This window comes from Phoca vitulina, unplaced genomic scaffold, assembly GCF_004348235.1.
Source record: "Phoca vitulina isolate PV1807 unplaced genomic scaffold, GSC_HSeal_1.0 scaffold14, whole genome shotgun sequence".
In the NCBI taxonomy this organism is placed as follows: domain Eukaryota; kingdom Metazoa; phylum Chordata; class Mammalia; order Carnivora; family Phocidae; genus Phoca; species Phoca vitulina.
Window position 1 is genome coordinate 32,480,343 of NW_022589717.1, and position 24,989 is coordinate 32,505,331.

The following is a 24,989-nucleotide window of genomic DNA, read 5'->3' on the forward strand; positions in this document are numbered from 1 at the left end:
CAGTGTGATGGATTTGGCCCTTTCTGATAGTTGTATATTGGTATCTCATTGTTTTAATTGTTTAATTTGCATCTCCCTAAAGGCATATAAAGTGGAACATCTTTTCATAGGTTTATTTGCCACCAGTATATCTCTTTGGTGAGGTGTCTGTTAAGATCTTTGGCCCATTTCGTTGGGGCGCCTGGGTGGCTCAGTTGGTTAAGCGACTGCCTTCGGCTCAGGTCATGATCCTGGAGTCCCGGGATCGAGTCCCGCATCGGGCTCCCTGCTCAGCAGGAAGTCTGCTTCTCCCTCTGACCCTCCCCCCTCTCAGGCTCTCTCTCTATCTCATTCTCTCTCTCAAATATAAAAAAAAAAAACTAAATCTTTAAAAAAAAAAACAAAAAAAAAAGATCTTTGGCCCATTTCGGGGCGCCTGGGTGGCTCAGTCGTTAAGCGTCTGCCTTCGGCTCAGGTCATGATCCCAGCATCCTGGGATCGAGCCCCGCATTGGGCTCCCTGTTCCACGGGAAGCCTGCTTCTCCCTCTCCCACTCCCCCTGCTTGTGTTCCTGCTCTCGCTATCTCTCTCTCTGTCAAATAAAGAAATAAAATCTTGGGGCACCTGGGTGGCTCAGTCGTTAAGCGTCTGCCTTTGGCTCAGGGCATGATCCCAGGGTCCTGGGATCGAGCCCTACATCAGGCTCCCGGCTCAGCGGGAAGCCTGCTTCTCCCTCTCCCACTCCCCCTGCTTGTGTTCCCTCTCTCGCTGTGTCTCTCTCTGTCAAATAAATAAATAAAATCTTAAAAAAAAAAAAATAGTTTAAAAAAAAAGAAATAAAATCTTAAAAAACAAAAAATCTTTGGCCCATTTCTTAATGGGGTTGTTTGTATTCTTAATACATTTTAGGAGTTCTTTGTGTGTTTCTTCTTGGTCTTGACTTTAACTAATGTCTTTCTCCTGGTCACTCCAAAACCTCTATCTCTTGCTCTGGCCTCCTTTTAGTGATGATCTTCATTATTTCTGCCATTTTATGTTTCTTGGGTATTCAGTGATTCTTTTGTATTGCTGATAAAACACTTAAGAAACAGTGAGTTTTGCCTCTTACTTTAGTCCTGCCCTTCCCTGATATCACCACCTATCAAAATTCTGCCTACTCTCAGAGAACTCCTGACTCACTTGCTGCAGCCTTTCCTGCCCCGTGTCCGAACTGATCATTTAGGCCCTCAGCAAGGGCTGTCACCCCTAGAGCCCTACTAATTATTCCCTTACTTGTTTAATTATCACTTCCTGAGGGTATGGCCCTCAAATTTTTATCTCTCTCAGACTGGTAGCTCAGACCTTCAAACATAGAAAGTCCTTAATGAATTACTATTTAATGAACAAATGAAGGAAGAAATGAATGTTAACCCAGCAAAGTAAAACTGATTGTTAACTGCATCTCTTTTGTAATCATTGAATTTAGTCTGGAACATAAAAACAAATAGATGTTTTATTTTATTAGTCCATGAAACAAACTTGCCATTGTTAGTCGATGTATCTTAAGTCTGTGAAATCTGAATAATATTAGATTGATCAGATATTAATAATTAACATTAATAATCAGAAATTGCTTTGTTTTCTAGTGCTGTATTGTATTCATCTGTGTATAACCAGCAACTAACATAGTCTTTGCATCTAGTACCCAAAAAACACTTTTTAAAAGCTTTTAAAGAATACAATTAAAGTTAGTTTTGATGTTCAGTAACCAATTGAAACTTATAGGTGGCATTTTTAGAACAATAGAAAAGGAATGCTGTCAATAGTAATTGTGAGCCTTTTCAAAGAGGTGATAATAACTATAATGGTAATAATGTTAATAATATGTATAATAAATTTGTTAACTTTTGAGTACCCTCTTTGTCCCAGGTTTCATGCTTTAGGTACAGCCTTTTATTTGATTCTTGTGAATAATTGAAGATTAATTTTATTGACGAATTTGAAGCTCAGAGAAGTTAAGTGACTTGCCTTAGGGCACATAATAGGTCATAATTCAGACCCACATTTGTCTAATTGTCCTGTCTTCAGATCTCAGTGTAGGTGTCAGTTCACTTGGTTACTTTCAACTAATCCTGAATCTAGATGCCCCATTGCAATCTATTTCCATTTTCATAGTCTTTTTCAAATTGTTTTATATTTGACTGATTGCCAATGTAACTGACAATTATTTCTTTGAAGTCTGAGAGTACTCATAGTGGTATCCTTAGTACCCAGAGCATAGAAAGGAATATATGGTTAATAAATAAATTTTGAATTGAATGAGTGAGCCAACCCATCACCTAGGGACTTAGGAGGAATTTAAAAAAACCTTTTCAGAAAGTATATGATATACTCTGTAGCTAGATTCTCAAGGATGTTTACTGGAAAGGAAACTAACTTATTTATATAGCAGGTACTATATTAATCTTTTACATTGAGCATTTTATTGAATTATCACATTAGAAATTAAGATTCCTGTTTTTTTTTTTTTATGTTAAGAAATTGAGCTCAGATAGTTTAAGAGACTTGCTCAAGGTAAAAGCTTTAAGACTCAGAGCTGAAACTTGAGTCAGGAACTTTATATTTCCAAGCCCATGTTGACTCCATTATATTAGACTTTATAATTTGATTAATATAACTATAAAAATTATTTATGATGATATATAGAATTTTAAAAGGAGTGGCATTAAAACATTCTTATATGATTTGTAATTTTGTAATTTTCCCCATGGATAGGTTTGGTTTTGTCAAAGCCTTTGATACTATGTAGGGCTACGTTGGGCTTTAATCAGCTTTTGGCTGGTTAAAATGCTTTGAACTTAATAACTGATATAAAGATTTACATTATATAAAGATATTCTTGGATTGATGGAAATATTGATTAGACTTTAAGAAGGATTTAGAAGAATGAACTTCACATGGAGAAGCACCATTCAAATTGCTTTAAAATTTTAAAAGAAAAATAATTTTTCTGTATAATTTTAGATGAGTTACCCATACCATTTTTGGAGGTAGAATTGTGGAACATAGAATAGTGCTCCCAATGTATGGAGATTTTAAGGAGAATTCAGTATTAATGCTGGGGTAATTTCTGAAGTTCTACCCCAAACATTACAAAGTGGCTTCTTTTTTTTTTAAGATTTTTTATTTTTTGACAGGGAGAGAGAGACAGCGAGAGAGGGAACACAAGCAGGAGGAGTGGGGGAGGGAGAAACAGGCTTCCTGTGGCGCAAGGAGCCCAATGCGGGGCTTGATCCCAGGAACCTGGGACCATGATCTGAGCTGAAGGCAGACGCTTAACGACTGAGCCACCCAGGAGCTCTGAAAGTGGCTTCTTTTTAATTATGCAAAATATGCCAAAGTTAAAGCTTAGAATTGCTTTAATTCCTGTCTGATATCTTGAGTATTATTATAAAATATCGATATAATGTCACTGGAAATTAGTTACTAAGATGTAAACTAGCATACATTCCAAAATGTAGTAGTTTTAATCTAGATATCTGTATCTCTAAACATACAGCTAACATTCTATTAAAGTAAGAAAACCTAGTATTAGACTAAAATAAAGCATCTTAATTCTAAAAGCCACATTGGCAGAGTTTCTGGGAAGTGGCATCCAAATAATGCTCATAGACTCTTGTCAAGTATATGACAATCCCTTGACTGTTATTTTACTTTTCATCCATCTCTATTTCTGGCAAGGGTTTGCGGTGTATCAAAATAACAAAAAAATGCAAAGAAATAACTGAAATAGGACTAAATGTGCAAGGGCCATGCAGTGATAGTCATACAAGGATATGAGAGAGAAATTATTAATTCAATTGACTATAGAATTCAGCCTTCAGTTCCCTAGCTGCCAAGCAGAAATAAAAACATGATGGGATACTTCAGTCTTGCTTTCCTGTAATAGGGAGCATATAAGAGAATCAGGAACGTATTTTTAGTATAAACTCTGAGGAATAGATTTGTTTTTGCAAAGTGCTTAGACTAAGTATGCCTAGCACATAGTAAACACCTATATAACGATATTATGGTAATATATGTATAAACAAATGAAAAAATTAAATAAATAAAGAAGAATTTATCTTGTATATTTTCATATAATGGTCATTGACCAAAATAAGGAGTCATGGCTTTAATAACGTGTTTATAAAAGATACATAGGCAACCTCTTCTGGTTATTTTTCATACTAATCCTTGATAGCAAGTTAAGGACATGTATTTTATCATGACATTGTGAGTGCACATTTTAAATATGGCAGTTTAAAGATGTAGTTTTTGATGATTTACTTTTTGATAAGACACAGTACATAGAGAAGGTAATAGAATAGTTTTAGTGTATGTAATTTTAGAATACCGATAATTTTAGCAGATCACTCCAAGGAAGCTTTTTTAGCAAATAATTTGAAGTTGAATACTGTTAAGTGCTCAAAGTAATGTCAAATGTATGTCAACCATGTGCTTTAGCTAAGGTAGTGTAATTGGTATTTTATTAGAAAATTAATCCTAGGAGTGCCTGGGTGGCTCAGTGGGTTCAGCGTCAGAAGCTTGATTTTGGCTCAGGTCATATCAGGGTCATGGGATGGAGCCCTGCATGGGGCTCCATGCTCAGCAGGGAGTCTGCTTGAGATTCTCTCTCTTCCTCCCTCTCTGCCCCTCCTTGTGTGCTCTCTCTCTCTCCTTCTCAAATAAATGTCTTTTTTCAAAAAAAAGAAAATAATTGAACCTAATGTGTATTCCTTTTAAAGGGGAGGGCCATGCATGTTTGCCTGGAATGGATAAAAGCTTGCATCAGGAAGCAACATGAGGTCTTCTGGAAGTCTCACCATGTGATGTAGATAAGCCTTTGTCTTGGACGCGTATGAATTAATTCTTGTTGTCATAATCACTGTCAGATGTGAAGCAAATAAGTCCCATTATGAATTCTAAGATAGGTGTATATTTTGACAGTTCATGTAGTTGTACAATGCAGCTCTTTATTTTCCAGAGTTCTAGGCCTCCTTTATCCCCTCCTTAATTCCATGTTCATCTGATTAGAAAAATGTTATCTTTTTTTTTTTTTTTTTTTTTATCAGTGGTGCAGATATGTTCAGTGTCAGTTTATATAATCCTTAATTTATTTGACTTTGGCCCTCTAGTGTCATCTGCGTGTGATTTTTAAGAATCAATTTGTATTACACATGTTGAAGTTTTTATAAACCTTAAGTTTAGAGTAGCTATGAGATGTAGGCAGTTTAAATCTTATTTCACTGTCTATACTTCAGTTTGTGGATATTGTTACTATGTACCTTACCCTTCTACAATTACTATACAGAGTCTGAAGATAATGTGAGAAAGTAAATTGTCCAAGCTTTTTTACTGGGACAATTACTACCTCTTGATTATGCTTTATTTTATATGTTATACATATATAAAGCATGTGCACTTACATTTCATAGAAATCTATTCTTATTACTTAATAAAAGATGGTCTATAACCTCTTCCTAGTTACTTATTTGGATTTCAATTTGAAGTTTATTATTTAATTCATTTTGATCATGTTGAAAGGCTATGGGTAAGACAGTATTTTGTGAATTTTGAATGATTGAAAATAAGGAAGCTGAAGCCCAAAACAATTTTTACCTTGAGCACTTTTGTGCATGTTCTGAGTACAGTATGTAATATTAAAATCAAAAGACCTGAGCACGATGCTCAATGCTAAGTTTGTATATGCTAACAACCTGATTTTTGCCAGAACCCCATTTCACTGGCAGATATAAAATGTATTAAGCTATTGAACATGTTCCTAGGTTCACATATTCTTAAAATATATGTCTTGACATAATTTAATTTTTACAAAGTTTTAAAATGAAAATTTTTGGAGATAGACAAAAAAACTGAAGTAAAATAGCCAGCTGTTTAGCAGATTTCAAACCATTTTTCTACTATAGTTAAGTAAACATAACACAAATTTTGATATACTCATCTGTTTTGCATAATGCAAATCTAATTTGACTCTCTCAAATTCTCTCTACAATCATGTACATATATGAGTAGTCAAGAATAGTTTTTCTTTTTCCTTCTTACATATACATATATAAGTATGTGTGTTATAGTTATATACATGTTATATAATGTATATGTTATATATATGTATATTATTTTTATAGTTTGCTACTTAGTAAAAAGCAAATGGAAACATTTTCCCTTGGCTTCTTATCTGTTTTTAATTTAATTTTATTCTACTTTTTTTGGGAAGAATAATGACAATATTTAGCTTTCTACTTTTTTTGGGAAGAATAATGACAATATTTAGCAGTCTCATGTTTTTACAATAACACCACTTAACAAACTGGCGTAATTGGCATTTGTAAAAAGGTGAAGCAATTATTGGTAAAGTTATATTTTGATGTTGGAGCTAGCAAGTGCTAAGGAAATTTCTGTAGAGAGTTGTTAAATAGACACAAGGGTCTTTTTAGACTGCCCGTGGGGCTCTTTATATTTAGTGACCAAGCGGTTTTGATCCTGTTTGATGGTGGGAGACTAAAAATATTTCTGCTGCTTATCACTGAAACTCTTTTTATTCTGGTGCTGAATATATTCTTTCAAATAGCAGTAAACACACACATACACACATTTTTTTTTTTTTTCCAGGACTATAGAGTTAACATTTTCTTGAGACAGAAATGGAATGATCCCAGGCTGAAGCTCCCTAGTGATTTTCGGGGCTCAGATGCACTGACGGTGGATCCCACAATGTACAAATGTCTGTGGAAACCTGACTTATTTTTTGCAAACGAAAAAAGTGCCAATTTTCATGATGTGACCCAGGAAAATATCCTTCTCTTTATTTTTCGTGATGGAGATGTTCTTGTCAGCATGAGGTATTCTTTAATATTTGTACGGATATATATATGTATATATATTTTTAAGTCAGATTATCACAGAAAAACATATTAAGCGACTTCTAAGACCTCTATTTCTACTTTCAGGTTATCTATTACTCTTTCATGCCCTTTGGACTTGACCTTGTTTCCCATGGATACCCAACGTTGCAAGATGCAACTGGAGAGCTGTATGTAAATGAGACCCTAAGTGAATATAGCAATAAAAGTGCTTAAAATTTCTAGGCAATACATTCTGCTAGTCTCTTAGATAACAATGGTAAAACGAATGCTTTTTATTACAAATAGTCATTAGAATAATTTATTTAGGAAAATTATTGTTATTCTTTTACTGTAACAATTACTAAGATAGACACAACCTTTGGATACTAGGTTTTGCTTTCAGTTTATGTAGGTGTACACTTCTAACTTATTCCAATTGCCATCATCATTTGAATTGATAATATAAATAAAGGAGAAAACAGTATCCTAATAACTGTTCTGCTGTTAAAGCCACATGTTCAGAGCAGAAAATTTGAAAACATTAAAAAACAGTGCCTAAATCCTACCAAGTAGTCATTTTCTGTGGATGTCTAAAAAATTTTTTTTTTGCAAAATTGGAATTTTTGTGTTTATGATCATACATTTTTCAGTTCATGAAAGAAGTACCATATTAAGGTATAGGTATATTAATTAAAATGATTATTGAAATTATTATTTATCAATTAATTCTCTATGATGCTTATCTTTTGAAAATAAAAGTAGGACATAAAACTTGAAAAACTAACACTAATATAAGGAAGCCTTAGCCTGAATACCTATATACCATGACCTATTTCAGCAAAAAGTAAAGATTGATGGCCTTGTAAAATATCTTATATATACTTGCTAGATGATATGCTTTAAAGTTACTTTGTGGTTATCTGTTGTTTTTTTTAAAAAAAAATTTACTGAAGTTGGAGCCTAAATTTGAACAATCTCTACTGCTTTCTAAGTATAAATTGAGATTTTACAGATGTAAGTGTATGTCCGTATGTACATTTTTGTGTATGTGTTGTATATATTTAGGCCTGTGTGTCAATATGTATTTGTGTAAAAAATTCCAACTGGATATTTACATTCAAATCTATTGCCAGATGCACTGAAGTATTGCTTTGAAAAATCCATATACTCTATAGAGTTGAATGGTAGGCTACTGTATGCTGTAAAACCCCATAGGATCCTTGAATTGTAGCCATATTACCTAAACCCAAAATGTGTGCTTCCACATTTAATAATGATGTCCATTTGAGAGATTGTTTTACTGCTTTCCTGTGCAATGCAATGCCTTTAGGGAAATTTATGGTTATTTCTTCAAAAGTATAAGTGATTCGGTGCTTAAGATTTTTTTTTTAATTTCCAGGTAGCATATTGTATAATTGTGAGTGAATCTATTCTGAATATATTCAGAAAGCTAGTATGACTTATTTATTACTTTTTATTGATGACAGTTCTGAATTCTGACATAGCAAAATATGCTACTATATATGAGGCAGTGAAATTGTAACTATTTATGATATGCTCATTGTTTTAGCTTGTTCTTTCTTTAAGTCAATTATCTGTAAATTTGTGCTAATGTTTTCATTGATGGCCATAGATTTTATCTCTTTGCATTTTTAACAAAAATTTCATAGAAGAATGGCCTATTATCTTACCATTTCTGTGTTTAGTAATTGGATTCTTAAAATATTAAGAAAGTATTAATAATTATATTTCAAACTAATATTTTTATTTATTTACTTTTGTTTACAGTTGGCTACACAACTGATGATTTGCGATTTATCTGGCAGTCAGGAGATCCTGTTCAGTTAGAAAAAATTGCCTTGCCTCAGTTTGATATTAAAAAGGAAGATATCGAATATGGTAACTGTACAAAATACTATAAAGGCACTGGTAAGTAATAGTCTCTGAATTAAACAAAACTAAATCCTATTTCAAAGGTTCATTTTAATTTTAACATATGCTAGGAACAGAATAGAAGGAAATTAGTTAAAAAGTGAGTTCAATATTTACAAGTAGTTTATCTTTGCGTTCATATATTTAAATCTTTCATAAAATTACATTCACTAAAGTTCTTAAAAATGTCTATTACTAAATAGTTTTGCTTTTCTTTATGTAATTCTAGATAACAAGAGGTTTTCAATATTTTATTTTAGTAATATGAACTCTCCCAGGCAATGGTTTTCTTAGGTGTTGCCAAGAAACTCTGCTTCTGGCACGTTTCAGTTTGGAGCCAAACATGGATTTGATCAATGCAATGCATATACACTTGTCTCCTGTCTTTTAGGCAGGTTGTAGATGTTGGTTGACCCATATTCTTAGTTTTACAAGGCACTGATCTTTATGCTGTGTAGGAAGCAATAAGTGTGGAGAATAACTGGACATCAGTAAATACTCCCTGTATAATATTGTTGGCCTAGGTTATGGAACAGCTGATTGTGAAAAGCACAACAAATTAACCTCATTCATTACATTACCTCAAGCTTTGCAGAAATGAAAATATAATACCCACTAAGCAATACTTTAATAATATGATTCATATTCAACATTTGAGTCACAACTGATAAAGTTATTGAGGGTTTTAGATATTAAATATAATGTTTTTTCCCATAGTAACATACATAAAAGGCTGATTGATTTTGCTCATTACATTCAAACTAATCATTTCAACTTGTAAATTATACAATCCTAATTTTCTATGAGGAAGTAAGCAAAGATATGACAAAGATGTTCAGAAATAGATATAATTAGGAGCGCCTGAGTGGCCTCAGTTGGTTAGGTGCCCAACACTTGATTTTGGCTAGGGTCCTGAGATCAAACCAATGTAGGACTCTGCGCTCCACAAGGAGTCTGCTTGAGACTCTCTCCGCCCCTTCTCCCACACCCCCATGGTGCTTTTAAACTCTCTCTCTCTAAAATAAATAAATCTTTAAAAAAAGAGAAATAGATACAATTTAACTTTAAATGTATTGCAACATTTATGTTGACTTGAAAAAATAAAAATGTATAGTATTGTGTAGAATTCAGGGAGATCAGATGCTTGAGCTTATAATGCTGCCATCATGGCATCATCAAAGACAAAATATAATACTAAAAAAAGCAGAGTGAACGTTTGCACATTTACAGTGCTACAATAATGCAACACTTAGGCTACTTGGAGATAAAGTTAGTTTAAGCCTCTGTTGTCGTTGACCTTCACATAATTTAACGGATTATATAGCATTTATATATAAATAGTTCCTTCTTTTATAGAACTAATAGTATATTAGAACAAGAGAGATAATAAGCAAATATACTGCTAAAAGAATTTATAAAAGAATTTAAAAAGGAAAACCGGAGAGCTCTTAAAAATTTGACCATCAGAGTACTCAATGAAGAAGTCATCGATACATGGACTTTTAGATATGGAAGTGATCTTATTGACCATTCTGAGCCAGTTCCTTTATTTAACACAGAAAATAACTGAGGAGCAGGGTGAGTGAGGACTTACTGAATGTTACAGGCAAATCAATGTCAGCCATTGAACTAAAAGCATAGTACTCCTTTTCCCTGCACTCACTCAAATTAAGGAAATGGACTACAGTGTTTAGAAACTTTTATAGGTCACCTAGTAATGAAAAAAAAAAAAAGTTTGAAAGCCGAGGAAAATCCTTTTGGGATTGTTGTATAGAAACACATATTTAGTAGATGGCTTTTGGAGTTCTGGCTGTATGTCAGGCATTATTTTAGTGCTCTGCAGGAACTCTGTATTTTAATCCTCACAACAACCCTGTGAATTCAGTACTTTTATTTTCTCTATTTTACATGTTACGATAATAGAGCAAAGACACTTACCCAAGTCATACTATTACTAAGTGGAATAGTGAGTCTGACATTATTATACTTCCTGTGGAGTCAGTCCTGTTATACTTTGCAAATAATTATCCACACCTAGATTATATGCTTAACATTTCAAAATGAAGTCTCTAAGTTGTTTTGAGAAATTTGAAATGACCCTATTGAAGTTTTAAACTTCATCTAAAGATTAAAATAAAACTAGTAGTTTTATTTCTGATTTTATGTGATAGCATAAAATTATGAGATAGTGTTGAAAATCCTGGGGGCACTTATTTTTTTTACCTTTAAGCCCTACATCTACAAATCTCCATTTAAGGGAATAAAGGAGACATCACTGCCCTTTTATAGATCTATATTCTAATATGGTACACACATAAAATAAATACTATTTGTTTTTGTTCTTGAGAGATTATTCAAGATTATAAGAAGTAAAGTTTTCTGTGGTACTTTTTGAGCTATTTTAAGTATGTCACAGGTCTCTCATTAGCTACAGAAAACAACAATAAAAGAACTTATGTCTAACATAATGATAATTGTCATTTACTGTGTTTCAGTAAACATGCATTTCAGTGTTTACATGAAATGTAATACATTTCATGAATGTACATGAATCATCGTATGAATATAAGTAAAACATATTTTAATGTTTGGATAATATTTAGATATGCATTTACAAATGTGGTACCTTCTAAATATATGAATGCCTAATATGTAGAATAGTGAAAAAGATATAGACAGCAACGTTTACTAAATGATGGACAATATTTTCTTTAACTTGTACAGAAATAATCAGAAATGATGATTTGGCTTTAGCTTTATTGAAAATTACAGTTTTTTAAAATTATAGATGTTACAAAGGTGGAGAGATATATGGGAAAACAAGTATACAAAAATACTTAAATTGCAAGCCTAAGTGAATAATAATGAAATAAAACCTCACAGGAAATAGAAAGTAAATTGAATTTGCCAATGAACATTTATATCAATTAGCTGCCCACCTGCCTCTCATAAATGTAACAGTACTAGGAAAAGATCAAAAAGGATCAAGAAATGTTTCTCATAAAATTTTATGGAGCAAATCACTATAATATCCAAGCATGTATTTTATTGCCAAATTCATCCCAGTCCTGGGAAGCTCCCCTAGTGGGTGCCTTCATAAAAGGAGGGGGTGGAAACTGGCTTCAGAGTATAGGATTCCTGTTATTTAGGCTGTCATTTAAACATGGTGGAATGGAATGCAAAAATTCATTTTAAAGTGAGCAACTCTACAATAAGCTGTTGTAATATTTGTGACAATTTAGGCTACCTAAAAATATGCAATAAGCAAATACATTTTGTTCTCTATCTCACAGCACTAGGCAAACACAAAATGAACTTGAATAAATGATGCTATTGCAAAGCCAGGTACTTCAGAACCACCTTTAGGAAATACTGTGAGCCTCTTAATTGCAGAAAATTGGACTTATAAAAGATTATATTTTGGGAATTTTGCACATGATTGTTAGTTAGAAACATGTTCTTGTTTGTCCAGGCAGGAAGTTAAGATGAGTGGTGGGAAGAGAAAAGGGAGGGAGTTCTCCTTGTTTGACCGCTTGTATCTTTTTAAAACCTATGCACAATTTAAATTAATTGCCTAGTCTTAATAAAATTAAAATTAAAAAAAATGACAAACATGCTGCATTTTTGGGGGGGGGTGTTTTTTTGATATAATTTGGAAACACTTGGCATAATTAGAATTTACTTCAGTTCCAGTCAGCTCTTTATTTTTGTTACATATTGGCCCCACTATCTTTCTAATCTCTCAGAGGTAGCAATGATTATAATTCACACTGGGAAAAGGATAGATTTCTGGTCTAAGTTATTTAATAAGAGGATGTGAATAGCTGTTTTTTTGAGCATTTTTTAAGACCCTATTGTGTGCTAGTACTGCCATAGGTACCATTAGTGAATGAATTTGAAGATTGTTCCAGTGCCAGAAGTGTGTATATTCTTACTAATTAGGAAAATTAGATAAATATTACTTTTAAAATATAAAATAGTAAAAAAGTAATATTGTCCTTTCCCCATAATTATTTTATTTATTCATTGATTTATTTGTTTCAGCATTTTGAAATAATGATGTTGAAGCTGAACACAATTGGAGACATTTTAACTTTCTGTTATTTTCACATAACCTTGCTTTTTATGAATGGCAAATGATATTTTTATCAAAATTAAGCACTTCAGGCATTAAATATTATATTTAAATTGCTAACTGAAAGGGCTAAAGCATTTATAAAAAAAAAAAAGTCTCAAACATCTAGAAGCGTCTCTTCTATTCTGGTGCTAGAACAATATCTTGTCACTTATTTTGTTTCTCAAGTCAGCAAAGGCTATGATGAGGCTGCACATAATTTGTGATTAATTTGGGGGACTAGTTGGTGTCATGGCATCTCTAGAATTATGTTGTAAGGCAATTTCTGCATTTGTCTCAGCTTGTGACAATGAAGTCCTTTCCCTCATCAGGCATGTTTGAGGGCCTGGAGTGGAGGAAGGGAGAGAATTGAGAGGAATATCAGATATCTACCCTTTATAATCTTTTATCTCTATAGAATGAAAACATGTATTTCTTATCCTTGCTAAGATTTACTTCTAATACACTTAATTTTTTAAGGTTTAAATATGCATAGGAGTTATCGTAGACTGCTATGCTTTCTAGATAAGAAGTGATACATGTAGCTGAAAAATTATACTGACAATATATAGTCGTGGAATGTTTCTTTTTAGACTTGTTCCACTTTGATTTACTGCTCCCTATATGACTCCCTTAGATCAATTGCTCTGAGAGTGCCCATGGGTAATGAAAAGTTTAAGTTCATTGCCAGTTCCCTGAACAAAGACTTAAAAGCTGAGACACTGACCTAGTGGAGCAGCATGTGGTGTCTATTTCTCAACGTCATAATAAAGTTGTGAAAGGTCAGGTGAGATGGGTCCCATCATGTCAACCTTCTACATCAGATAAATTATATATTTATAGGAAAAAACTCTTTTTGGGGAATTTACTTTGTGAAACTGCCTCAGACAGAAGTGACTTACAATTTACAGGTACACTATTGGTTTTTGCCATTGTAGGTAGGTGAGCCCCTCCTATTTCTAACATAAAGTTTGTTTCTGAAAGGGTACTACACCTGTGTGGAAGTCATCTTCACCCTGAGGAGGCAGGTTGGGTTTTACATGATGGGTGTCTATGCCCCGACCCTGCTGATAGTGGTTCTCTCCTGGCTCTCCTTCTGGATCAACCCGGACGCAAGTGCTGCCAGAGTGCCCCTGGGTAGAGTATTCCGTGCTTCTTTCTCATGTCGGGAACACGTTATGTCCTTGCATAACTCGCTATATAATCAACTATTTTAAAAAACAGACTTTTAGAATTGAAGGCAGCCTTTCTCTCATCTGTTTTTAGACTTTCTTCAAAACTTGACATTGAACTAGATTTTTTCAATGTTTATGCACTCAATAATTATACTAAGTTTTTTTCTTTTCATATCTTTGGTTAATCTATCCTACTTTGACTTTCATGCAATAATTATTACTAAGTAATTTTCACAGATAACTAAAGTCTAAAATCCCCAATAGTGCCATACTTAAACACAGAACTATTATGATGGGAATCTTTCTAAATAATATTGTCTACTATCTCATACTCATCCCCAGGGAATATGTGGTACAATGTATCTTTTTAAACATGACTTCATGTCATTTTCTTAAACATCAATTACTGTGTGCTCTGTCATCAGGAGTGGCTAGGGAGAAGAAGAGCTGGTTATCCATGCTCCCCCATTTGTTATTTTTAATGCTCTGTCACACAGAAACAGCATCAGCCAGTCTTGAAAATTGTGTGTATATAGGGGTGAAAAAGTCTTTGCTTCATGAAATAATCAAGAGCTCTTCTAATGGATGAAGTGAATAAACTTAAAAATAAGGACATTGTTACAACAAATTTTGATTGTTTAGAGTGTTTTAAAATGTTTCATTACTGCGTGAATATATGTTGTGTGTGTTTTCTGAATATCACCTGGAACTTATATAGGTAAGGCTGTGGGATATCTGACCTCTTAGTGACTGACTGGTTGCAGCATTTGATTTTTTATTTCCATTGAAAAGACCCTGTGCAAATCTCCCTCCTGACATATTGGGGGAATTAAATGAAATACAGATTTTAAAAAGTAGGCAACCAGGAAGAAGCAATGAAAATGACAGTTTTACCTGGATAAGAAATTTGATGGTTTATATTTAATAAGAGCCACAGAGACCAAATCTACATCTTAATAACCAGATATGTGGGAAATTTCATCCTAATGGTTATGTATCTGGAATGAAGACAATGACAACCCATTGATTAACTCCTTTAGGGGATGAGAGTGAACTATGTAGTATACTGCACTGAGAATAAAACTCCTAAAAACTAGATTTGTATCCTTAGACTTGTCAAAAATATCATGCATTTCCCCCCAAATAGTTAATTTTTTGCTTATTAGTAATATTGTACTCTTACACAGTGATAAAAATTGAAATGTCAGGCTTCCAGGAGTACTCTAGAGACATTTCAATCCCTGACATATTCTTGAAGGATTTTTCTCTGTAAATCCCTTTCTATTATAGGACTTCTGTCATAAAGTCCCTAAACTGTCCACTTAACATCCGGTAGAACTGTTGTATGAAGCAAATGTGTTTAATGGTTTAAAGTCAGTCTCTTCAGTTAAATCTGGATTTGAATTCCTGCTCTCTGCTTACTAGTTGTGACAATTTAGACAACAAACAGATCTAACCTCTTTAAACATACTCTTAAAATGTCAGTAGGGATGAAAAAATACTCAAAGGGTTAATTGGAGGATTGAAAATATGAGTGGAGAGTGCTTATTACACATTCAGGAGTTAATAATATGCCTCATTTATACATTACATTATAGTTTATAAAGCACTTTTACACACTTGATTCATTCAGCAAGTATTTATTGTGCACCAACTACGTCCTAAGCAATATTCAAGAAGATAGGCATAGAGTTAAAGTAAATAGCAAATAGATAGTTAATGAAATAGATAAAAGGAAAACACTAAGCCTCAATGAGTGTATTTTTTTGGAAAGAAAGAGACACCAAATAAGTACAATATTTAATATATAAGATGGTGACATATAACTTCCACTTATAGAACAAATAAGTCATGGAGATGAGAAGTACAGCATAGGGAATATAGTCAATAACATTGTAGTAACGGTGTGGTGAGTGGTGATGGCTACATTTAATCATGGTGAGCATTGAGCAATGTATAAAATTGTGGAATCACTGTGTTGTACACCTAAAACTAATATAACATTGTATGTCAACTACACTTCAGTTAAAAAAAAATTCCTAATGCCCAGGGAGTGGGTGGAAAGTTGATGTAGGGACAGAGAGTTCAGGGACAGCAGCCTGCTTGTCAGGAATTGCTCAGAGAGAAGTGATATTGGATAAAAATGTGATGGAGGTGAAAAAATGAGTCACTGTGGATATCTAGGAAAGAATGAGCTGGGATAGTGATCATCAAGGCCAACATTCCTGAGGCAGGAACATGCTTGGAATATTTTGGGACTGCCAAGGCCAATGTGGCCGGAGCAGAATGAGTGAAAGAATGATTAGTAGATGAGGTCAGAAAGAGAACAATGGTGAGGGGACCATGTAACATCTCCTAAGGCATTCTGATGATTTTGGCTTTTATTCTGAGTAAAATGGGAAGCCCTTGAGGGCTTTTGCACATGATCTGCTTTAAATTTTAACAGATTCTCCTTGCCTGCTTTGTGTAGAACCCAGTAAAAGGAGGCCTGGGTGGAAGCAAGGAAAGCAGTTAGGAAGCTATAATAGTCCAGGTGAAACAATCACAGCATTGCCAGGGGGTAGAGATGCTCATAAATAGATGATGGATATGGTAGAGATAAAGAGTTTTGTAAATGTATTGTATGTAGGATTTAAGAAAGCAGACTCAAAGCTGACTTCAAAGGTTTTTCTGGCTGAGAATCCAGGAAGATGAAGCTGCCACTAAATTAGATGGGAAAAGCTTCGTGTAAAGTAGGTTTGAGAAGATGGGCAGACCAGGAGCTTCTTTTGGACATGTTAAATCTGAGATATCTTTTAGGTAGTGTTATCAGGTAGTCAGTTGGATATACAGGTCTGGGGTTTTTAGGAGAGATCAAGGCTGGTGGTAAGAACTTCAGATTTATCTGAAGTTGCTTATGTTTATATTTGTCTTTAAAATGATGAGACTGGAGTACAGGTACAGAAGACATCTAACAACTCAACCCTTGAGACTGAGAAGATGAGTAACAACCAGCATGATGTAGGTTCCTGGGAGCCAAATGGAGAAAGCATTTCTAGGTGAAGGGAGTGATCAGTCAAGCTGCTTATAAATCAAGTGAGTTTGGGACTAAATATTGTCATTGGATTCAGCAACCTGGGGAAGTCACTGGTGTCCATGATAAGGGCAGTTTCCATAGAGTGACAAGAGGAAAGCTTGGTTGGAGTGACTTCAAGAGAGAACAGGAGGGGAGGAACTATTGGCATCCAGTATAAACAACCCAGTGGAGATTGTTAACTGTAAAAAGAAAAAGAGAATAAGGAAATAACTGGGGTGGGAATAGGAGTTGAGAGGTTTCTGGTTTTTGTTTTTAAGGTGGACAAAATTACAGTATGTTTATTTTTGGTGGAAAACAAGCATTAACAAAGGAAAAAATGAGAGATGGAAGAAGTACAGGAGCAGAGTCCTTGAGAAGTGAGAGGGGATGAGATCTGGTAGACAGACTGGCCTTTGCTAGGGCAAAGTGGATTTGTCCCAGGGATCAGCAAACTCCTTCTGTAAAAGGTCTGATAGTAAATATTCCATGTTTGTGGGCCATATGGTTTTTGTTGCAACTCCTAAACAATAGGAGTTGACAGTACATACTTGAGTGGATGTTGGTGTGTTCCAGTGCCCTGTGCATCAGTTTACTGTCCCCTTATCTACAATATCAGGAGAGAAGGCAGAGTATATAGGTTTAGACAGAGATAGGTGAGTAGATATGGTAGTGGGGGCTTGTAAATGATTTTGTTTTCTCAATAAAATAGGAAGAAAGATCATGAGTTGCCAGTGAGATAGGATAGATTATTGTGAGTTTGAAGAGAGAGAGAAGGTAGTGAATGGGCAAGGGGTAGGGACATATTTATGTTTTTGACATGTATTCATGATGTTGCTTATGTTTATGTTTGGCTCTATCTTCTTTCTTTTTTTTTTTTTTTTTAAAGATTTTATTTATTTATTTGAGAGAGAGAATGAGAGAGAGCACATGAGAGGGGGGAGGGTCAGAAGGAGAAGCAGACTCCCTGCAGAGCAGGGAGCCCGATGTGGGACTCGATCCAGGGACTGCAGGATCATGACCTGAGCCGAAGGCAGTCGCTTAACCAACTGAGCCACCCAGGCGCCCCATGGCTCTATCTTATTTCTGAGCAGTATTTCATAGTATGGATACAGCAGAGTTTGTTTTTCCATTCAATAATTGATAGACATTTAGATTGTTTCCAATCTGAATAATGTTATTATAAATAATGTTGCTATGAATAATTGTGTACAAGTCTCTGTATGGACATATGTTTTCATTACTCTTGGGTAAATACCCAGCAATGAGATTTCTTGACTTTAAAGTAAAAATATGTTTTGCTTTTAAAAAAAAATAATTATTTTATTTTATTTTTATTAAGTTTTTAAATTTTATTTTAATTCCAGTATAGTTAACATACAGTATTATATTAGTTGCAGCTGTACAATGTAGTGATTCAACTCTTCTATATATTACTCAGTGCTCATCATGATAAGTGTGCTTTTAATCCCCTTCACCTATTTCACCCATCCCCTCCATCCTTGTTGCCTCTGTCGCCAGTCTGTTCTCTATAGTTAAGAGTCTGGTTTTTGATTTGTCTCTCTCTCTCTCTCTCATCTTTTTTTTCTTTTGCCCATTTGTTTTGTTTCTTAAATTCCACATATGAGTGAAATTGTATAGTATTTGTCTTTCTCTTATTTCACTTAGCATTATATTCTCTATCTCCATCCATGTTGTTATAAATGGCAATTTTTTACTCAACAGTGAAAACCTGAAAGCTTTTCATCTAAGATCAGGAATAAGACAAGGATATCCACTCTTGCTATTTTTATTTAACATAGTATTGGAAGTCCTAGCCAGAGCAATTAGGCAAGAAAAAGAGATAAGCATCTAAATTGGAAAGGAAGAATTAAAACTGTCACTATTTGCAGATGACATATACAGAAAACCCTAAAGACTCCATCAAAAAACTGCTAGAATTAATAAATGAATTCAGTAAAGTTGGAATATACAAGATCAACACACAAAAATCTATTGTGTTTCTTTACACTAATTATGAGCTATAAGAGAAATTAAGAAAATCCTATTTGTAATTGCATTAAAAAGCATAAAATACTTAGGAATAAATTTAACCAAGGATGTAAATGAGCTGTATATTGAAAACTACAAGTTATTGATGAAATAAATTAGACAATGCAAATAAATGAAAAGATATTCCATACCCATGGATTAGAAGATTGATATAGTTAAAATGTCTATACTACTCGAAGCAGTACACAAATTCAGTGGAATCTCTAACAAAATTCCAATAGCATTTTTCCCAGAAATAGAATAATTCTGAAATTTGTATGTAGCTACAAAAGATGCCAAATAGCCAGAGCAGTCTTGAGAAAGAAAAACAAAGTTGGAGGTATCCACATTCCCTGATTTCAAACTATACTACAAAGCTATAGCAATTAAAACAGTATTGTATTGACATGAAAAATAGACACACAGATTAATGAAACAGAATAGAGAGCCCAGAAATAAACCCATGCATATATGGTCAATTAATTTATGGCAGAGGAGCAAAGAATATACAATTGAGAAAGGACAGTCTCTTCAATAGTGTTGGGAAAATTGGACAGTCACTTGCAAAAGAATGAAACTGGACCACTGTCTTGTACCATACACAAAAATTAACACAAAATGGATTAAAGACTTAAGTGTAAGACCTGAAACCATAAACCTCCTAGAAGAAAACAGGGGGTAAACTCCTTGACATAGGTCTTGGTGATGATTTTTTGAATCTGACATCAAAAGCAAAAGAATCAAAAGCAAAAATAAACAAGTGGGACTGTATCAAACTAAAAAGCTTCTGCACAGCAAAGGAAGCCATCAATAAAATGAAAAGATAACCTACCGAATTGGAGAAAGCGATTGCAGATCATATATCTGATAACTTTAATATCCAAAATATACAAAAACATATACAACTCAATAGCAAAAAAACAAAAACAAAAACAAAACAAAATGAAACAGAAAAAAAATCCAGTTAAAAAATGGGCAGAAGACTTGAACAGACGTTTTTCCAAGACTTACAGAGGGCCAATAAACACATGAAAAGATGCTCAACATTCTCCCAATCTCATTTTGATTTACCTTTTCCATTGTTAACAAACATGAAAGCTCCCTCTATGAATCTTAGGTAAAGAATTTTGTCTTTAGCTACTTCTTTAAGTATAGAAGTAACTATGCAAGTAACTTTGGAAGTAACTTTTATAAATTATACATAACATTTCCTTTCTCTAGTACATAAAATGCTTTAACTGCTGCTAAAAAGGAATTTTTTAAACAAATAACTTTCAGTCAAAAAGATTAATAATTTAGGTTACAACTCAGACCTCTAGCAGACCACACATACATACATTTCTTTCTTGTACTCTTTTCGTCTGGAATAAGATCTCTTACAGAAATGTCAAAAAGTATTTTTGGATTCCCACATAATATTAATAATGGTTTTCCTTTTAGTATCCTTTGATTAAGGCATTGTGAAATGATAACATCTTAATATAATTTAGTAGTACTTCTAAATAAATTTTCATTTTATTAATCACAATTCCACATATATGAATTTTATAAATAGTTTATTGCTTAATGAGATAAAAATCATTTGGAGTTTAGATAGGTATGAGAACACTTGCAGTTATTCCTTGACCAGTTCATGGCATTTGTTATTACATTAGCATTATACTCTCTAGCTCCATCCTCATTGCTGCAAATGTGCAAGATCTCATTTTTTTTGATGGCTGAGTAATATTACACTGTGTGTATATATATATATATATATATATATATACACACACACCACATCTTCTTTATACATTCATCTATCATTGGACACTTGGTTTGCTTTCATATCTTGGCTATTGTAAATAATCCTGCAATAAACTTAGGGGTACATATATCTTTTCAAATTAGAGTTTTCATTTTCTTTGAGTAGATACCTAGTAGTGTAATTTCTTCTGATTGGTTTATAATTTATTAAAATTCAGACAAAATTTCACTATGCATTATTTACCAGTGAAGTAATTTTATCTGAAGAATGTATTAAGATAATGCCACAATATTTGTCTAAAGAAATATTATTTGCTCAGATTTCATTTTTTAAAAAGATTTTATTTGTTTAGAGAGAGAGAGAGTGTGTGTGAGTGGGGGTTGGGGTAGAGGGAGAGGGAGAGAGAGAAAATCTGAAGCAGACTCCATTCTGAGTGCAGAGCTTGAGGCAGGTCTCAATTTCACACCCCAAGATCATGACCTGAGCCGAAATCAAGAGTCGCCACTTAACCGACTGAGCCACCCAGATGCCCCATGATTTCCTATTTTAGGATAAAAAAAACAAGTGGGTATTTCCTATTTTAATATGATTTCCTAAAGAGAAGGCATACACAGTGATGTTCACATTCTCCTCCTCCATAACTCATCTCCATTTCTATTCTTTCATCTTTGAAATGATAAAAACCATAATAGAATTGACTATCATGGTTTCTAACTTAATACCTGGGATTATAAATACCTCCTTTCTCCCCCCTCCCCAAAATCTATTAATGTCATATCATTCCTTTTAAAAGGCAATCCCTTCTCTGTTTCTTTGGTCTTCTTTCTCTGACACTCCAGCATTTCTTCCTCACAAAGTTTTCTATATTTTCAACATGACCTCCATCTGCATGATATTGGCTTATCTTTCCTTTTACAAAACTCTCAAGTGCATTGTGCTGTGTCATGGTTATCAATTTTGCGTTTCTTGGCTTTTATCTAACCTAACTCAGTATTTTCATACCAAAGTCATTATCTTTTCTAAGTCTCTTCTTCCCATCTTTCATGGGTACTTTCCTAGTAATCTGTTTTTCAGAAAATTGTCTCAATCTTTTCCTTCTTCCTTCAGTCAATAACCAAGTCTTTTAAAAATGTTCTCTTCAAAATCCTTTTTATATCAGTTCTGTCCTTCTTTTCCTCATGCTTTGTTTCTGCAACTACTATTTTTTCCTTTCTTTGTCTGTTTTGTACATCCCTACCAGAGTAATGTTATTCAACATTCTTTTGCTAATTTCATTTCTCTTCCCTCAGTTTACAGTTCCTTAATATTTTTTACCAAACATGGTAAATTCATTATAGTGCTTTTAGGATCTTCTATAATCTGACATTATTCTCCATTTTCTCATGAAGTTTCTAATATATCAGAAAATATTCAGGTATACTACTAAGTTTGATACATTCTGTGTTATTGAGGAACGTGAAATGCTATGGAAACACGGAGAATGGTGTGTCAGTATAGTCTATCTCAAGGAATTAAGTAAGGCTTGTTTTTGATTGATAGGTTGGCACATAACATTTGATTAAGAATAGAAAAATTGACTTGGAAATATAATTTGCCAAATTAATGCCCATAGGTATAATTAACTGTAGTTTCAAGCGATAAGTGATAGGACCTTGGATTTTTATGTTATTTTCCACTTCCAGGTTAGAAACATTAAGACCTAATAATCCTATTAATTAATTCTTAATTTTCTTCAGGACTAAGGATAGTATGATAGCAGATTAGATGTTTATCAAATTTTTATATTCTAAGTAATATTGTTTCCATCTGCTAGAAACCTTTCTAGTAGAGAATGTTTTAACTCTTGAATACATAAAAAAAAAAACAAACCAACAAACTCTATACCTTTTAGGAGCCACTGAATGCAACTGATGGAATACATTTTTCAATGTTTTAACTGATTATTAATTCTAATATAGTACTTACCATATTCCCAAGGCAAGAGAAAATGAGCCAAGTGCATCTTTATTAGGATAACATATGCATTAATTCTCAGTGGTGGTCAAATCTAGAATAAAAAAGTGCACTTGGCCCCATATGTGAATTGGACTCACAGAGTCAAGGCACACCTGTTTCCTACATGGCTGAAAGTGAGTCTCCCTTAACATCATATAAGACTTTTTCTGACCCAGCGTGTTGTTGGTAGTCAGTGCCAGTGGGTCATATTTGCCCATCCCCTCTTCTGAAAATATGAAGGAAGGAAGAAAGAGACAAAAGGGAAAGGCTGGGAGTGTGGCAAGTGTAAAGAAAAAGAGGGACATAAATTAATGCAATTTTCCTTTAGGATCTTACAATTATTTGACTTAAATTGATATATAACTAGTTAGCTTTCCATAAATGGTTAATATTACATATAGCAGAATAATATTCTTTCCTTGAAAAGCTGAAATCATTTGTTTCCCTGAAATAATCAGGGATGCTCTATCTTTATCTTTTCTATTAGATTTTGTTTTTTAATTGTGAGCCTTATCAGAAAATTGCTTTGTATGTTCTATTCTTGCTCAGGTATAATTCTTCATGGGGTAAAATTCAGTTCTATAACTGTCTAAAATAAAGCTGAAAAATGACATAACTAATTAGAGAGCTTTATGGTTTTCTCTGAGATACTACAAAATAGTTTTAGACATCTATAATATTTAAACCAGATCTAAATTGTGTTTTTATACCTTGGTTTAAATTTCTGTTTACTTTTAAATATTAAATATTTACAAACATCTCCAATTACATTCACTAATCCTAACATAAAAGGTATGTCAGTATTGTTTTTATACTCTTTGAGCTTGAAAGAGACCTGAGGAGCATTGAAACTTACTGGAGAGTGATACTGTCAAAAAGTAATGTTTGCAGGACATTTCACAGGGGTAAAAAGCAACTTTAACTCCCATTTCTGTTTCTGTAGGTATCTTCTCGGTACTCAGCTTGGCCTCTGAGTGTACAACCCTTGCTGCTGAACTTCCCAAAGTATCCTACGTGAAGGCTCTTGATGTTTGGCTCATTGCTTGTCTTCTTTTTGGGTTTGCTTCACTGGTGGAGTATGCTGTCGTCCAGGTGATGTTGAATAACCCCAAAAGAGTTGAAGCAGAAAAAGCCAGAATTGCTAAGGCTGAGCAAGCAGATGGGAAAGGTGGAAATGCTGCTAAAAAGAATACTGTGAATGGTACAGGGACTCCTGTTCACATTAGCACTTTGCAGGTAAGAATGAAACTATACAGGGAAAATTATTTCCCCCATCCTCTCTGCAGCATCAGGAGAAAGATACTTTTCTCTGTGTGTGAAGGTTTGATAGAATTGGTGTTCTGTCATTTTTCTTTCACAGAGGAAAAGGAACTGTACACAGCATACTTTTTTGGCAAAGAAATAAAAAACACTTAGGTTAAATACTAATTAAGAAAAAGAAATCAACAGCTTATCAAATTTGTAGAAGACTTTCCATGGAGTTTCATGGTACATTTCTACTTTGATGGCTACCATTGAACGTGGAGATCTTGCCGAAGTATAGACCTTCCTCGTGTTCCTCACTTGCTAAGCCATCACTGAGAGGCCAGAGGACTGCCTGGAGCACTGACATTCTGTCATCACTGAAGACCTTAGGGGAGCCCATGCTTTTGATAAAACCCCCTACTGTTCCCCACCAAGTTAGAGAGCTGCACACAGAATATGTCAGGCAGGCTACTTATTTATCGGATGACTGGCTCCTAGAGAAACTATACCCAGAGTCTGGGATCTGTCCAGCCCAGTGGTGAGTGCTTACAGAATTGGACCTTGCTTTATCACTCGATCATAGATCTAAGAACAATAGGCAGTGCCTTTAGATTCTGATAAATTCTGGGGCAATAGTCTATTTCATGGATTACGAATCACCTCCTCTGCCTATATTATGGCCCCATATTAATGGGGCCATTAGTCTGTTTGTTAATTACCACCATGTCCCTTACCTAGAATGTTAGACAAGTATGCCACATACACATTTTTAAATGCAAAAGCGGGCAAACTGTTTTTATGTGGTGCTGCCTGAAGCTAGATTTTTTAGAAAAAT

General features: G+C 34.0%; 1 protein-coding gene across 3 annotated transcripts in view; it reads left to right on the forward strand.

Moving 5' to 3' along the window:
* GLRB (glycine receptor beta) overlaps positions 1-24,989 on the forward strand; it is an 86,171-nt gene that overhangs the window by 50,493 nt on the left and 10,689 nt on the right. For all 3 annotated transcript variants that reach the window (XM_032413064.1, XM_032413066.1, XM_032413065.1), the window contains 5 exons: positions 6,631-6,860; positions 6,969-7,051; positions 8,652-8,792; positions 13,894-14,046; positions 23,853-24,145. In XM_032413064.1, the coding sequence (XP_032268955.1) occupies positions 6,631-6,860; positions 6,969-7,051; positions 8,652-8,792; positions 13,894-14,046; positions 23,853-24,145 (900 nt within the window). The remainder of the gene's footprint in view (positions 1-6,630; positions 6,861-6,968; positions 7,052-8,651; positions 8,793-13,893; positions 14,047-23,852; positions 24,146-24,989) is intronic.